Genomic DNA, 13390 nt, shown 5'->3' with positions numbered 1-13390 from the left:
GAGTGAAGAATGGAGTTAATGTGATAGATTTATAAGGTTTTATAGGATTCCCTAGGCAGCTCTGGTAGTGTAGTGGTTATGAGTTGGGCTGATAACCTCAAGGCCAACTGTTCAAAAACTACCAGCAGTTCTGAGGGAGAAAGATGAGGCTTTCTATTCCCGTGAAGAGTTATAGCCTTGGAAACCCTATACAGGGTCACTATGAGTTGGAACCAACTCCACAGCACACCACCACCACCACCACAGGATTCCCTGGATGGCTCAAATGGTTTCTGCTCAACTACTAACCTAAATGTTGGCAGTTTGAACCCTCCCAGTGGTGCCAAGGAAGAAAGCTCTGGTGATCTGCTTCCATAAATATTACAGCCAAAAAACTTATGCAACTGTTCCACATGAATCAGAATGGACTCGATAATAATGTTATTATTATTATTTATTTTTATTAAAGTCTTAGTGAGATGTGATTCTGGTTTACTTAGAGAGGACTGTGGAGTCTTGGGCATCTTGTAGTAATGCAATGAACACATATTAAAGCAAGAAGGGACTGGTCTGAGGGTCTCAGGGATGGTGGAAGGGAGCTAGGGGTCTTTACAGGAGCAAGTGTAGAGAGGGGATCTTTCTATTATCCCTGCCCACAGTGTGCAGTGGTGAGTTGCTGAGAGGAGCAGTTTGATGAGAAACCTCAGGCTCATCACTCATCGCCTAAGGAGATGTGGAAATTTGTTTAGGGAATTGACAGGAAGTGGGTAAAAATCCTCAAAGAGGAAAAGAATCATAAACGTTTTGAAGCTAAGTAACAATTAGATGACTTAACAGACTAGAGAAAGCTGGAATCTAATGCCTGGGGCATGGAGGTAGGAGACATAAGAAGCAAGCCATTTTTCTCTTCTTACTGTTGTTAAGTGCTGTTGGGTCAGTTCCCACCCATAGCGACTCTTTATAGGGTTTTCTGAGGAGCAGCTGGTGAGGTTGAACTGCTGACCTTGTGGCTCAAGCCAACTTTGCAGTCCAGTGCATTAACCCACAGTGCCACACCAGGACTTACAAACTCCTGAAGGCACAGGCATCTTTGAAGGCACAGTAGAAGTGAGGCTGGAAACTCAAGAATAGGTTAAACTTCCCTTTAAGAAGTAATCAGACTCTTGGATTCTCTGTCTCCCCTAAGACTAAAAATGGATTAGTTGCTCACATCCATTCTCCCTCTACTCAAACACCACCTTGAGGGAAATTGAGGTTAGCTCCTGAAGAAGCAAACTGAAACGAAAAAACCCTGTGGTGTTGAGTCAACTTTGACTCTTGGTGACCCCATATATTACAGAGTAGAACTGCTCCACAGGGTTTTCTTGGCTGTAATCTGCACAGAAATAGTTCACCAGGCTCTTCCATGGAGTCACTGGCTGGGTTTGAACTGCCAAGCTTTCAGTTAATACCCCAGAACTTACACCTTTATACCTCAGTCCACAAAGAAGGTGAACCATATTGAAACTTCACTCAGGGCACCAGACCCCACTGAGCAGGAGGTTCTATTGCAAAAGGGGACTGAGTGGAAATGGACACATTGGGCAGCAAAACCCTTTTGCTTTGTTACAGTTGTGTCCAGAACCTTAGCATTCAGGCTTAAACCCCAAAGAGAACACTTAAAATAGCCCTTTCTGGAGAAATTGAGCCAAGAAAGAGAGAGAGAGAGAGAAGAAAGAAAAAAAAAAAAGAGGAATACTGAAATATAATGGTCTGCCAACAAAAATTCATGCTCCTGACTGATCAGTCTAGAGACCCCTACAAGTCCCCACAACTCACATTAGGAATGTCTGATCCGAACAGCTTTAGAGCTTTATACTCTTCAATATAGACAGACTTTTAAGAAGCTGGAGAGTTTTCTGGAAAACTTTGAGGAAAGACACAGGTCAATGAAAGAAAATAATAGCTATAAAAGGTACTTGGAGGTAACAAAATGCACAAAGCAGAAAAAAAACCTAGAAAATGTTAAAACTTAAATATTATCAGAGAAAATATCACATGTGCAAATAAACTGTGCATGCTATAAAGAGGGATGTTCAGAGAACAAACAGACTGTTTAGAAATCTAAAAATATGAAAGTACAAATTGTAAATATTTTAATAGAAAAATTAGCATGGAGTGTTAAAGAACTTTCCCAGAAAGTAGTAATAATGAAAAATAGATGAAGAATAGGAGAGAAAAGCTATGCTCAGTTGATCTTTAACAAAGAACCCAAACACATTACATGGGGAAGAGATCTAGCCTCTTTGGCAAATGTTGCTGGCAAAACTGAAACTCATTTGCAGAAGAATGAAACAAGACCTATATCTCTCACCATATATAAAAATGAACTCAACGTGAATTAAATATCTAGAAGTAAAACCTAGAACTATAACAATCATCAACAAAAAAATAGGGACAACTAGGGGCTCTGATACATGGCAAAGATACACTATCAAACATAGCTGGAAACACACAAACAATAGAAGACAAAATAGATGACATCTTTTTGTTGCTGCTAGGTACCATGGAGTTGGTGCTGACTCATAACGACCCTATGCACAAGAGAATGAAACACTGTCCAGTCCTGTGCTATCCTCAGTTGTTACACTTGAGCCCATTGCTGCTGTCATTGTGCCAATTCATCTCATTGGAGGTCTTCCTCTTTTTTGCCACCCTCCACTTTACCATACATGATGTCTTTCTTCAGGGACTGGTCTCTGGTGATAACATGTCTGATGTATGAGAGACAAGGTCTCGCCATCCTAGCTTCTAAGGAGAACTCTGGCTGTACCTCTTCCAATATAGATTTGTTTGTTCTTCTGGAGGTCCATGGTATTTTTAAAATAGTTTTTATAACTTAAATGCATCAATTCTTCTACAGTCCTCCTTATTCATTATCCAACATTCACATGCATATGAGACTACTGGAAATACTATGACTTAGGTTAAGTGTACCTTAGTCCTCAAACTGACATCTTTGTTCTTGAACAATTTCTAGAGGTCTTGTGCAGCAAATATGTCTAATGCAATACGCCATTCAATTTCTTGATTGACTGCTGCTTCCAAGAATGTTGATTGTGGATCCAAGCAAAATGAAATCTTTGAAAACTTCAATCTTTTCTCCATTTATCAGGATGCAATTTATTGGTCCAGAGGTGAGGATTTTTATTTTCTTTACACTGAGGTGCAACCCATGCTGAAGGCTGTAATCCTTGATCTTCAGCAGTAGATATTTTAAGTCCTCTTCACTTTCAGCAAACAAAGTTGTATTTTCTGCATTTTTCAAATTGTTAATGAATCTTCCTCCAATCCTGGATCAACATTCTTCATATAATCCACCTTCTCAGATTATTTGCTCAGCATACAGACTGAATAAGTATGGTGAAAGAATACAACCCAGGCATGTACCTTTCCTGATTTTAAACCATTCAGTGTCCCCTTGTTCTGTTCAAACGACTGCCTCTTGGTCTATGTACAGGTTCCTCAAGAGCACAATTAAATGTTTTGGAATACCCATTTTTTGCAATGTTATCCATAGCTTGTCATGATCCACACAGTTGAAAACCTTTGCATAATCAATAAAGCACAGGTAAACATTTTTCTGGTATTCTCTGTTTTCAGCCAAGATCCATCTGACATCAGCAATGATATCCTTTATTCCACATCCCCATCTGAATCTGACTTGAACCTCTGGAAATTTCCTGTTGATGTACTGTTTCAGTTACTTTTTAAAATTATCTTCAGCAAAATTTTACTTGTATGGGCCAGGCCTGCGGCTGTCTAGTGACTTCCTGCCCACGCAGGACTCTCGCGAGAGCAGTATCTTCACACAATAGACATCCGGCCGCTGTCACTTTCTGTCATGGCGCTGAAGGTGGCGACAGCCGCCTCTGGCGCTGCGAAGTCAGTGTTCAGACAGGGCATCCTCTGCCGTCCTTGGGAGGTTCTCGGTACCTGTGAGAACCCACGGAGGAGCGTATCCTCGCAACCAACAATTCCTCCGTCGGCGAAGTATGGCGGGCGGCACATGGTGACAATGATCCCTGGGGATGGCATCGGGCCAGAGCTCATGCTACATGTCAAGTCTGTGTTCAGACATGCGTGTGTGCCGGTCGACTTTGAAGAGGTGCACGTGAGCTCCACTGCTGACGAGGAGGACATCCGTAATGCCATCATGGCTATCCGACGGAACCGCGTGGCCCTGAAGGGCAACATCGAAACTAACCACAACCTGCCACCATCTCATAAATCCCGAAACAACATCCTTCGCACCAGCCTGGATCTGTATGCTAACGTCATCCACTGTAAGAGTCTGCCAGGGGTGGTGACCCGGCACAAGGACATCGACATCCTCATTGTCCGGGAGAACACCGAGGGCGAATACAGCAGTCTGGAGCATGAGAGTGTGGCTGGAGTGGTGGAGAGTCTGAAGATCATCACCAAGGCCAAGTCCCTGCGCATCGCTGACTACGCCTTCAAGCTGGCCCACGAGAACGGCCGCAAAAAAGTGACCGCTGTGCACAAGGCCAACATCATGAAGCTGGGTGACGGACTCTTCCTCCAGTGCTGCCGGGAGGTGGCTGCCCGCTACCCCCAGATCACCTTTGAGAACATGATCGTGGACAATACCACCATGCAGTTGGTGTCCCGGCCCCAGCAGTTTGACGTCATGGTGATGCCAAACCTTTATGGCAACATTGTCAGCAACGTCTGTGCTGGGCTAGTTGGGGGCCCAGGCCTGGTGGCTGGGGCCAACTACGGCCACGTGTACGCGGTGTTCGAGACGGCTACCAGGAACACAGGCAAGAGTATCGCCAATAAAAACATCGCCAATCCGACAGCAACACTGTTGGCAAGCTGCATGATGCTAGACCACCTCAAGCTCCACTCCTATGCCACCTCCATCCGCAAGGCAGTCTTGGCGTCCATGGACAATGAAAACATGCATACTCCAGACATCGGGGGCCAGGGCACCACATCTGAGGCCATCCAGGACATTATCCGCCACATCCGCATCAATGGCCAGGCTGTGGAGGCCTAACTGTCCACGGACCACTGTTCTGCCCACTCCCAGACCCCCTCGAGATCCCCAGCAGCTGGGGCCGCCCCAACTACAGAATAAAATGGTCTCTGCTCCACTCCCCCCACAAAAATGTTTACTTGTGTGTAAATTGTATGTGATATTAATGATATTGTTAGATGATTTCCACTTTCTGTTGGGTCACCTCTCTTTGGCATGGGCACAAATATGAATCTCTTCCAATTAGTAGGCCAGGTAGCTGCCTTCCAAAGTTTTTGGCATAAATGAGTGAGTGCCTCCAGTGCTGCATCAGTTTGTTAACAGATTTCAATTTGTATTCCATCAATTCTTGGAGCCTAGTATGTTGCCAATGCCTTCAATGCACATTGGGCTGCTTTCTCCAGTACCATTGACTCTTGGCCATAGACTATCTTTTGAAATGGTTGAACAGCAACCATTTCTTTCTTTTTTTAAGCTTTTATTGTGAAATATATGGTTCTAGATAGGAGAACATCAGTTTTACATTCATCCTATCATATTTGGTTTCATTGCAATGGTTACAATCCCCTCCATGCATCATCAAACAACCAAAGGGTACACCCCACAGGCCTGCCCCCTGGATGTCAGCACGCAGCCCTTCTTTCTCCCTGAATCCAGTGTCCCCAGCCACTCCATCTGTCCATTTCATCGTCTCTGCCTCAATTTCTGGCATTACTGCTTCACTGGGTAGGGTACCACACTCCGCTCTTCTCACTTGATGGCCCCACAGACCTCCGCTCCTGAACTGCAAAATCAATCACTCCCCTTTTTTTGTTACAACTGAGAACTCTAGACTCATGGAAAGAGAAAGGCTGTGTGCTGGTAGCCAGGTGCTGGTGGCCAGGAGGCAGGCTTTCAGAATGTGTTCTTTGGTTGTTTAAATGATTATATATTCCTGAGTGTTTTTGTGTACATCCCACCCCCTAAAACAAAAAAATCAAACAAACAGAGGGAATTGAAGCAAATACTGTTGAACGATGATGCACAGAGGAGATTGTTGTAATCATTGCAATGAAACGATGAGTGTAAAATTGATGTTTCCCCATGTAAACTATCACTCAATTCCCAATAAAAACTTAAAAAAAAAAGGTATTTTCAATGAATAAGCCAGTAGTTTTGCTAAATTCTATCTTGTAATCTCCAGCATCAGTTCTATCACCAAGGCAATGTTTTCCAACTATTGACCCTTGCACTTTGTTTCCAACCTTTGCATTCTAATCACCAGTAATTATCAATACACCTTGATTACATGTTTGATTAATTTTAGACAAAAATCTTTGGTAGAATTCTTCAGGTTCATCATCACTGACTATAGTGGTTGGTTTGTAAATTTGAATAATAGTGGTATTATCTGGTCTTCCTTGTAAGTGTATGCGTATTATCCTATTACAGACAATCTAATGACTAGAACCTCCTAAAAATTAGACATCAGATGTGGCGCTGTAGGATAAGCATTGTACTGCTAACTACAAGGTCAGCTGTTTAAACCCACCAGTTGTTCCTCAGAAATGCTTACATATGAATCTGAACCAACTTAACAGCACTTAGAAACAACAACTACATGTGGATGAAAAGATTTCAACATAAGAATAAGACAAGAGTCCACAGATTGAGAAATATACTTTGACAATAATGTATAAGACAAGAGACTACTCTGTAAAATTTATTGAATACTCCAACACCTAAGCAAGAAGACAATCCAATTTAAAAATGAACAGACATCAAAGAAGACAGTCAGAGGCTGTGATAGTTAAAGTTTTGTGTCAACTTGACTAGAGCAGGATTCTCAGTGGTTTGGCAGTTGAGATGTGGTAATCCCCATGATGAGATCTAACATAATGCAATAAACTACAATGTGGTCTGCTATGAGTAGCCTGTCAAATGAAAAGAAGTTTCCTCATGGATGTGGTCTGCTTCCAATATATTTGACACTCAGACAAAGCTTGTTTGTTCTTTTCAGGGTGACTCAAGTCATTGACCTGCTCTATTACCTGCTGTCTTAGGCTGGGTCCTCTAGTGAAGCAAACCCAGTGAAACTTATATATGTAGATAAAGAGACATTAATATCAAAGCTATAGCTCACATAGTTGTAGAGCTGGGAGAGTCTCAAGTCCAGATCAGATGAACCATGATCAGCAGGTCAGAAGGCAAGCATGCAGGTAGGCAGTAGAGTGGGTCAAGAACTAGAGGTTAGGTGCACCAGATGCAAGATCTAGACCAGCAGAAGGCAAGCAAGATTGGCACATCGGGAAGCTGGGGACACTGAGCCACTAAATTCTGCCAAATGGTTTTACTGACAATGGATCAGCAAAGATAGAATAATCCCTTCAGGTGGGAGGGGTGGCGCTGATCCATTGTCAGTAAAACCATTATCTCCTTTGCTCACACTCAATGAGATTAACCTAAAATTATACCTGGGGGCATTGTCCAAGACATTGCTAAATATTCCCAGGAAACACCTCATTGAGTGTGTGGTTCATCTTCATCAGAGGGATGCCAAAATGTGACCTTGAACATATCTCACCTGAATTTAGAGATCATATGAAGAACAGAGTTGATGCATTCATTAGACACTAAAGACTGAAGACAAGATGAGTTGTGGGATGATATCAGGAACATCATACAGGAAGAAAGCAAAAGGTCATTAAGAAGATAACAAGGAAGGAATAGATCAAAATGGATGTCAGAAGAGACTCTGAAACTTGCTCTCCAGAGTAGAGATGTTAAACCTTTGGCCCCCAGAATTGGATGGGACTGACCCAAATGCAAACAATGTGAGCCAGCAGTGGGTCTGGGTCTTGGGAGGAAGCCAAAGATGCCAGCTGAGAAGTTCTCCACTCTGGACCCTCGGCTGTCGAGTTCTGAGAGACTTTGGCCTTTTCTTTGCAGGAAATACAGAATTCAGAGGTCATGGAGGAGCTCCTTGGAGGCCAGGGGAGACTGGACACTTACCTTGGGTTTTGTGGCTCAGTGGGCAGGTCTGTGGCCTGGGCTGAGTTGGGTGCATCAGAGACTCCCATTTGTGTTGCACATGTCGATTCCTCAAGATCCTGAGATGTGAAGAGGAGGAAGACACACACGAGTCACTCTGACCCTGTTCTATCTTCCCCACAGCCTGTCCCTTCTCTAGCCACCTGCTTCTCACCTGACTCCAGCTTATTTCGGATGCTCTTCACTGCTTATGTTGCCCTTACATCTTTCATTTCATCCCACTGAAATGGTCCCTCATATGTTCCTTAATCCCAGAGTTAGTAATCTGTTTCCTACTGTTTCCATCCTCTCTCCTTCAAGATTTAGGATGAAGTGGTGGAACCCTGGGACGAGGGCTTTAGGAAATCTCTGGACATGGGCATTCCCAGAGGGACAGGTGATAGGAGGAAAATTCTGGTTGTACAGGTCCATGTTACTACTGGAGGGATGAGTGAGTGAGAGAGAAGGAGGAGAAAAAAACCAGAAGGAATATGAAAGGAGAAAGAGGATAGTGAGGAGAGAAGCAGAAGAAGAAAGGAAGAGGAATAGAAAGAGAAGAAAGAAGAGATGAAGAAGAAGGATTCGAAGAAAAAGATGGAAGGGGAGAATAGGGGAAGGGGCAGAGACGGCAGACAAAGAGATGCGGAGTTCTTCCTGTCACTAAGGATGCCTGAAGCTCTGTTCTTAAACCAGGGAACCCCAGCAGCTGTGGCTGGACATGGACAAGGTGAAAGAGTTTGCACTGGCAGACAGAAGTGAGTCTGTAATGTCTGTGGACATTTATGGTGGATAGGATCAGTGAGGGTCTGTCTAGAGAATCTTGTCAATTCTGATTTTTCCCTCCTTTGTTCTCTACTCCATTTTACCCTCAGCCCAACCCAAACCCATTCACAGAATAAGCAGGGCAGCTGAGAGGATTCCACATAGCATGGAGCCCAGGACACCGGAACTGAGGTTGGAGTTCTGTTGCCTGGAGGGAGGAAGGAGAAGAAGGAACAAAGATGGGGCTAAGGTGACTGTCTCTGCTTAGGTTTCTGAGCCAGGACCTTGTGGATGCAGGTCCCTCCTAGACTCACTGTGAAGGGACAGTGGTGTTGGCTCTTCCAATGGGGACCAAACTACCCGGGGTCTGTGCTGAGACCCGGTTACAAGTAGCCCTGGTAGAGGCTGCCAGGGAGAGAGAAAGGACCTGGTTAGCGTCTGTAGGAAAGCCGCAATTGGGAGGTAGGCTGGACTGGGAGCAGTTGCCTCGGAGGAGAAAGCAGACAGGGGAGGTGAGGACTGGATTGTGAAATCCCAGCTTCAGAACTGGACATACCTGTGACCAGGCCTCTACAGTGGTACCTGTGGAGGTGGTACCTCGTCCAGGAGACTGTGTCTCCCTCCAAGTAATTCTTCATCACTGGACCAGTCTTCTCTGTATCTCAGTATGGAAACAGTCTGATCTTTACCCCTCTCTCGTTTCTGATGTTTGTAAGTTCCCTTCTCTCTACCCCTAGGGCTGTTTGGGAGAAACTCTGGAGGTGAATGAGCTAGGTGGAGGTAGATTGCTAACTACAGTCAAACCCACCAGTCACTCCAGAATCAACTCGACAAGATGGCACTGGGTTTTGTTTTGGGGGGAGGGAGTGGGGAGGTTAGGGTTAAGGCTGTTTGAGGGAGAAGGCCTCTCCTGGTAAATTTTAAGGACTGCTGGTCCTGCCTCTCCTGGTTCTGAGTAGAATCCTGGAGCCCTCCTGTAGACCCTACTACCTCAGCACCCTGGGAAATGCCTTTCTGGGGCCCCTTCTTGATTCTGAGACTATGAACTACCTTCCCACCATCCCCACAGCACCATTTTCCCAGTAAGACTCCAGATTTACCTGTGCTCAGGACCCTGGGTGGAGACCTGGAGGAGGTCTTGCTGGGAGCTGAAGGATAAAGAAAAGACCGTGAGTGTCTGGGTAGGGGGCAAATGGGAAATAAAATGGGGTCCATCCTAAGGTTGTGCAAGGAAATAGCTCTCAAGATCTGAACACCCAGTGTGGGGTTTAAGAGGGGACGGGTCTCTCTCAGAGCTTGGGGAAAGAAGAAAGGAGGTCTGGGAGAGAGGTTTGAAGGGGTGAGCCTTGAGAGTGGAACATCTGAGGTCCAGGGGCCAGCCTGGAAGGGCACGTAGACATGACTGTGTCCTACAAGAATGCTCTCTGTGTGACTGCCTGGAGTGTTTGATGTTGTTGTTGTGAAGTGCCGTTGAGTTGTTTCCAACTCACAGTGACCCAGTGTAGGGTTTCTGCTGATAAGTTTGCAATGCTAATCCTGCGGTTCAAATCAGCCTTATGATTGAGTGCTTATCCTACAGCGCCACACCAGGACTTTGCCTGGAATGCTGGCCAGGGATAATCCCTATACTCAACTAGGAACAGTTCCTGGCACTCGGGGGACATTCTAGACCAGTAATACTCAAATGTGTGAACAATGTACTAGTGCTGGTCCTTGAATTGCTTGTAATCCACCCACATCGAGTTGTTGCTGTGTGCCATCGAGTAGATTCTGACTCATAACAACCCAAGATGACTCAGTAAAACTGCCCCACAGGTTTTCCTACATTGTAATCTTTATAGAAGCAGATCACCAGATTTTTCTCCTGCAGAGCTGCTGGACAGGTTCCAACTGCCAACCTTTTAGTTAATGGCTAAACGCTTAACCCTTGTATGATCCAGGGTTAGTACTCTGAGTATCGAGGTGGGTTTAATCTAATCCCATGAATCTTTAAAAGCAGAGAACCTTCCCTGGCTGTGTACAAAAAGACATGCAACCTAACCGGCTGTTCCTGGCTTTGAAGATGGAGGAAGGACACCGTGAGACAAGGACTATGGGGACCTCTAGTGGAAGAGTCCTGGTGTGGACCTGTAGGATAAGCATTCAACTGCAAGACCGGTTAGAACCATAATAAGGTCAGTGGTTCAAATTCACCAGCTGCTCCTTGGAGTTGCTATGAGTCGGAACTGACTTGGGAGCATGAAACAACAACTGTGGCACTGTAGGATAAACACTTGACTGCAAGGTCGGGACCGGCTCCACTGCACTTAACAACCACAGGGAACTGGGAATGTCCCACAGTTGGCAGCCAGTAAGAAAACAGGATCTTGCTCCTATAAAGCTGGGTTCCGACATCAGCCTGAATGAGCAGGGAATGGATTCTTCCTTAGAGTCTGCAGTAAGGGACACAGGCTGCCAACACCTCAAGCGATTTTTATCTTCCAAGCACCTTACAAGATTTCAGACCTACAGAACTGTATGAGAATAAATTTGTGTTGTTTGAAGACACTAAATTTGTGGTAATTTGTTGCAGTAACAAAAGAAAGCAAATTCACTCATATAGTATAAGTTTTGTAGCTAACATTAATAGTAAAATACTAAAATCCAGTGAATTACTTAAGGAGATGTACTGGCTACTGATGAAAATACTCAGTCAAAGCAAGGGGGCATTTATATACAAAATATCTTTAAAATTGGTGAATGAATGCACATGACAGGGTTCTAATCAACCTTTATTTATGGACACTGACATTTTAATTTTTGGCAATTTTCACATAGCATGAAATGCTATTTTTCTTTTGATTATTCAAACACACACATCCCATCATTTAAGAACCTAAGAACCATTCTGAACTTCATTGTGAATGAAGGATGGGGCAGACCCTCACCCAGATACCAACAGTCCACTAGGGTCACTAGCTCCACACAGCAGGCATGGGTTACAGCCCACTGACACACAGTTACTGCACACTCACTGTGTCAGATATGACTGCCTTCTCCAAAATGCCAGACAGCCCTGGGTCCCCAGGCTCAGGCTGGTCAGCACACACAACTGCTGTCTCTGAGCTTCTCTCTGAGCAAGTCACTGACTGCAGGAGCCCAGTCATGTGGGAAATGGTTGCATGTGTGCACAGATGTGAGTACCCTGGGAATGTGCCCCACATCCTTCTCAGAACTCAGGGGGCCTGACTTCCACAATCAGGGAAAGGCCTTCTTTTCCCAGCCTTCCCACCCCACAGAGCAGCCAGGAAGGGGCTCACCTGTAGATACTGAAAGATAAAACTTCTTGGACTGTAAGATGGCGTCTCTGGAAGCATGGTAGGTTCTACATCAGTAGTGTCCTGAATCCTCCTCCCTCAAACCAATCATGGTGACAGTGAAGAAGCCAGCATTACGGTTGTCCCAGATTGTGAATCGCAAGTTCTGAGTCAGTGTCCAGGGCTGAGATCTGGAGACTGATTTCATGCACTGGTAAAAAGACACCTCCTTATACTAGCCTTTCCTCTCATAGGCAGCCCTCGAGGGGGGATACTTGCATTTCACAGAGACTGTCTGCCCGGCCACACGCTGGAGCTCCTCAACCTTACTGATGGTCCTGGAGCCTGGAGAAAAGCTGTGGTCAGGGTCACCACATACCTTCCCCACCCCTCCCTTTGCCCATGTCTCCCCTCACCTGAGAACAGTAGTGGGAGTGGGTCTCAAGGCCATACGACCCTTTCTCTGTGAGCTGATGGCCACAGGAAGTCAGGAATTGGGCCTGATTCTGTCTAGTTCCTTCCTGGGCACCCCTGAGATAGCAAAAAAGATGAGAAACGTCAAGTCCTTGGCCGGGGCAGCGGGGCAGGGAGGGGAGGGTGGGAATGAGGCTTTAGGTGGACTCTGGCTTCTCCCCATGCCCAGCTGCCCTGCCCCACCCTGTCCTCCCCACACGGGAGATGCTGAGAAAGCCAGAGAAAACTGTGGTCACTAATGGCAGTTTTGCCTCTTTCTCTCACTCCATGAGTGCCTCTATTCTGCAGGGTCCTAGCTTCCTCCCCAATCTCCCCTCACCCACCACCACCAAGGTCAAGCTGAAGGTGGGTCAAGATCAGAACGGATCTTAGAGGTCTCGTCAGAGACTTTATGTCCAGGCCTGCTTGGTGGGTCAGTGTCATGCTTCTACCCTGGCAGGTTTTGTGGATGCTGGAGAGGGGAGAAGGAAGGAGGCAGAGATTCATCTCCAGGGACAGGGATGCAGACAGTGACAGGGAAAGGAAGGCCAAGAGCAAAGAGGGCAGAGATTGTCAAGAGAAGATGGATGGGTTCAGGAGGAGGGGAGGGGAGAAGGGAGCATCAGGGCCGGGACCCAGCATCCTCTCTGGATTCCCAACTCTTAGTGCCTATGGGCACTTGAGAACTGTGTTTGTACTAGTATGTAAATAGAAGGAATTTAACATCTATTTCTGTAGTGAAGGTTTAACTTTAAAAAGTTGTAATTTACAGAGAGAGAGAAGGAAGAGGAGAAGAAGAGAAAGGGAGAGGGATTCGGATGGTGGTGTGACTGTGTGTGGGGCACATGGT

The 13390-nt window shown here is 45.5% G+C and overlaps 2 protein-coding genes across 2 annotated transcripts; one reads left to right on the top strand and one right to left on the bottom strand.

Moving 5' to 3' along the window:
- The first annotated feature begins 3862 nt into the window (after nt 1–3862).
- On the top strand, nt 3863–5041 carry LOC102839060 (isocitrate dehydrogenase [NAD] subunit gamma 1, mitochondrial-like). The gene has a single exon (XM_006860442.1). It carries the CDS (start codon nt 3863–3865, stop codon nt 5039–5041), a length of 1179 nt encoding a protein of 392 aa, XP_006860504.1.
- Nucleotides 5042–8917: 3876 nt separating this feature from the next.
- On the bottom strand, nt 8918–12295 carry NCR2 (natural cytotoxicity triggering receptor 2). Its single transcript, XM_006860591.1, has 4 exons — nt 12193–12295; nt 9892–9939; nt 9106–9196; nt 8918–8999 (listed from the first exon to the last, which is right to left on the bottom strand). The coding sequence occupies exons 1-4, from the start codon at nt 12293–12295 to the stop codon at nt 8918–8920; spliced, it is 324 nt and encodes a 107-aa protein (XP_006860653.1).
- Between the last annotated feature and the right edge of the window lie 1095 nt (nt 12296–13390).

This window comes from Chrysochloris asiatica, unplaced genomic scaffold, assembly GCF_000296735.1.
Source record: "Chrysochloris asiatica unplaced genomic scaffold, ChrAsi1.0 scaffold00038, whole genome shotgun sequence".
In the NCBI taxonomy this organism is placed as follows: domain Eukaryota; kingdom Metazoa; phylum Chordata; class Mammalia; order Afrosoricida; family Chrysochloridae; genus Chrysochloris; species Chrysochloris asiatica.
Note: the sequence above shows the minus strand (reverse complement) of the source record. Positions and strands in the feature narration are given on the sequence as shown.

Coding starts and splice junctions, on each gene's coding strand:
- LOC102839060 (XM_006860442.1), top strand. CDS start 3,863: ATGGCGCTGAAGGTGGCGACAGCCGCCTCTGGCGCTGCGAAGTCAGTG.
- NCR2 (XM_006860591.1), bottom strand. CDS start 12,295: ATGAAATCAGTCTCCAGATCTCAGCCCTGGACACTGACTCAGAACTTG. Junction 9,197..9,891: donor ACCCAGGGTCCTGAGCACAG/GTAAATCTGGAG, acceptor TCTCCCTGGCAG/CCTCTACCAGGGCTACTTGT. Junction 9,000..9,105: donor AACACCACTGTCCCTTCACA/GTGAGTCTAGGA, acceptor TCCTCCCTCCAG/GCAACAGAACTCCAACCTCA.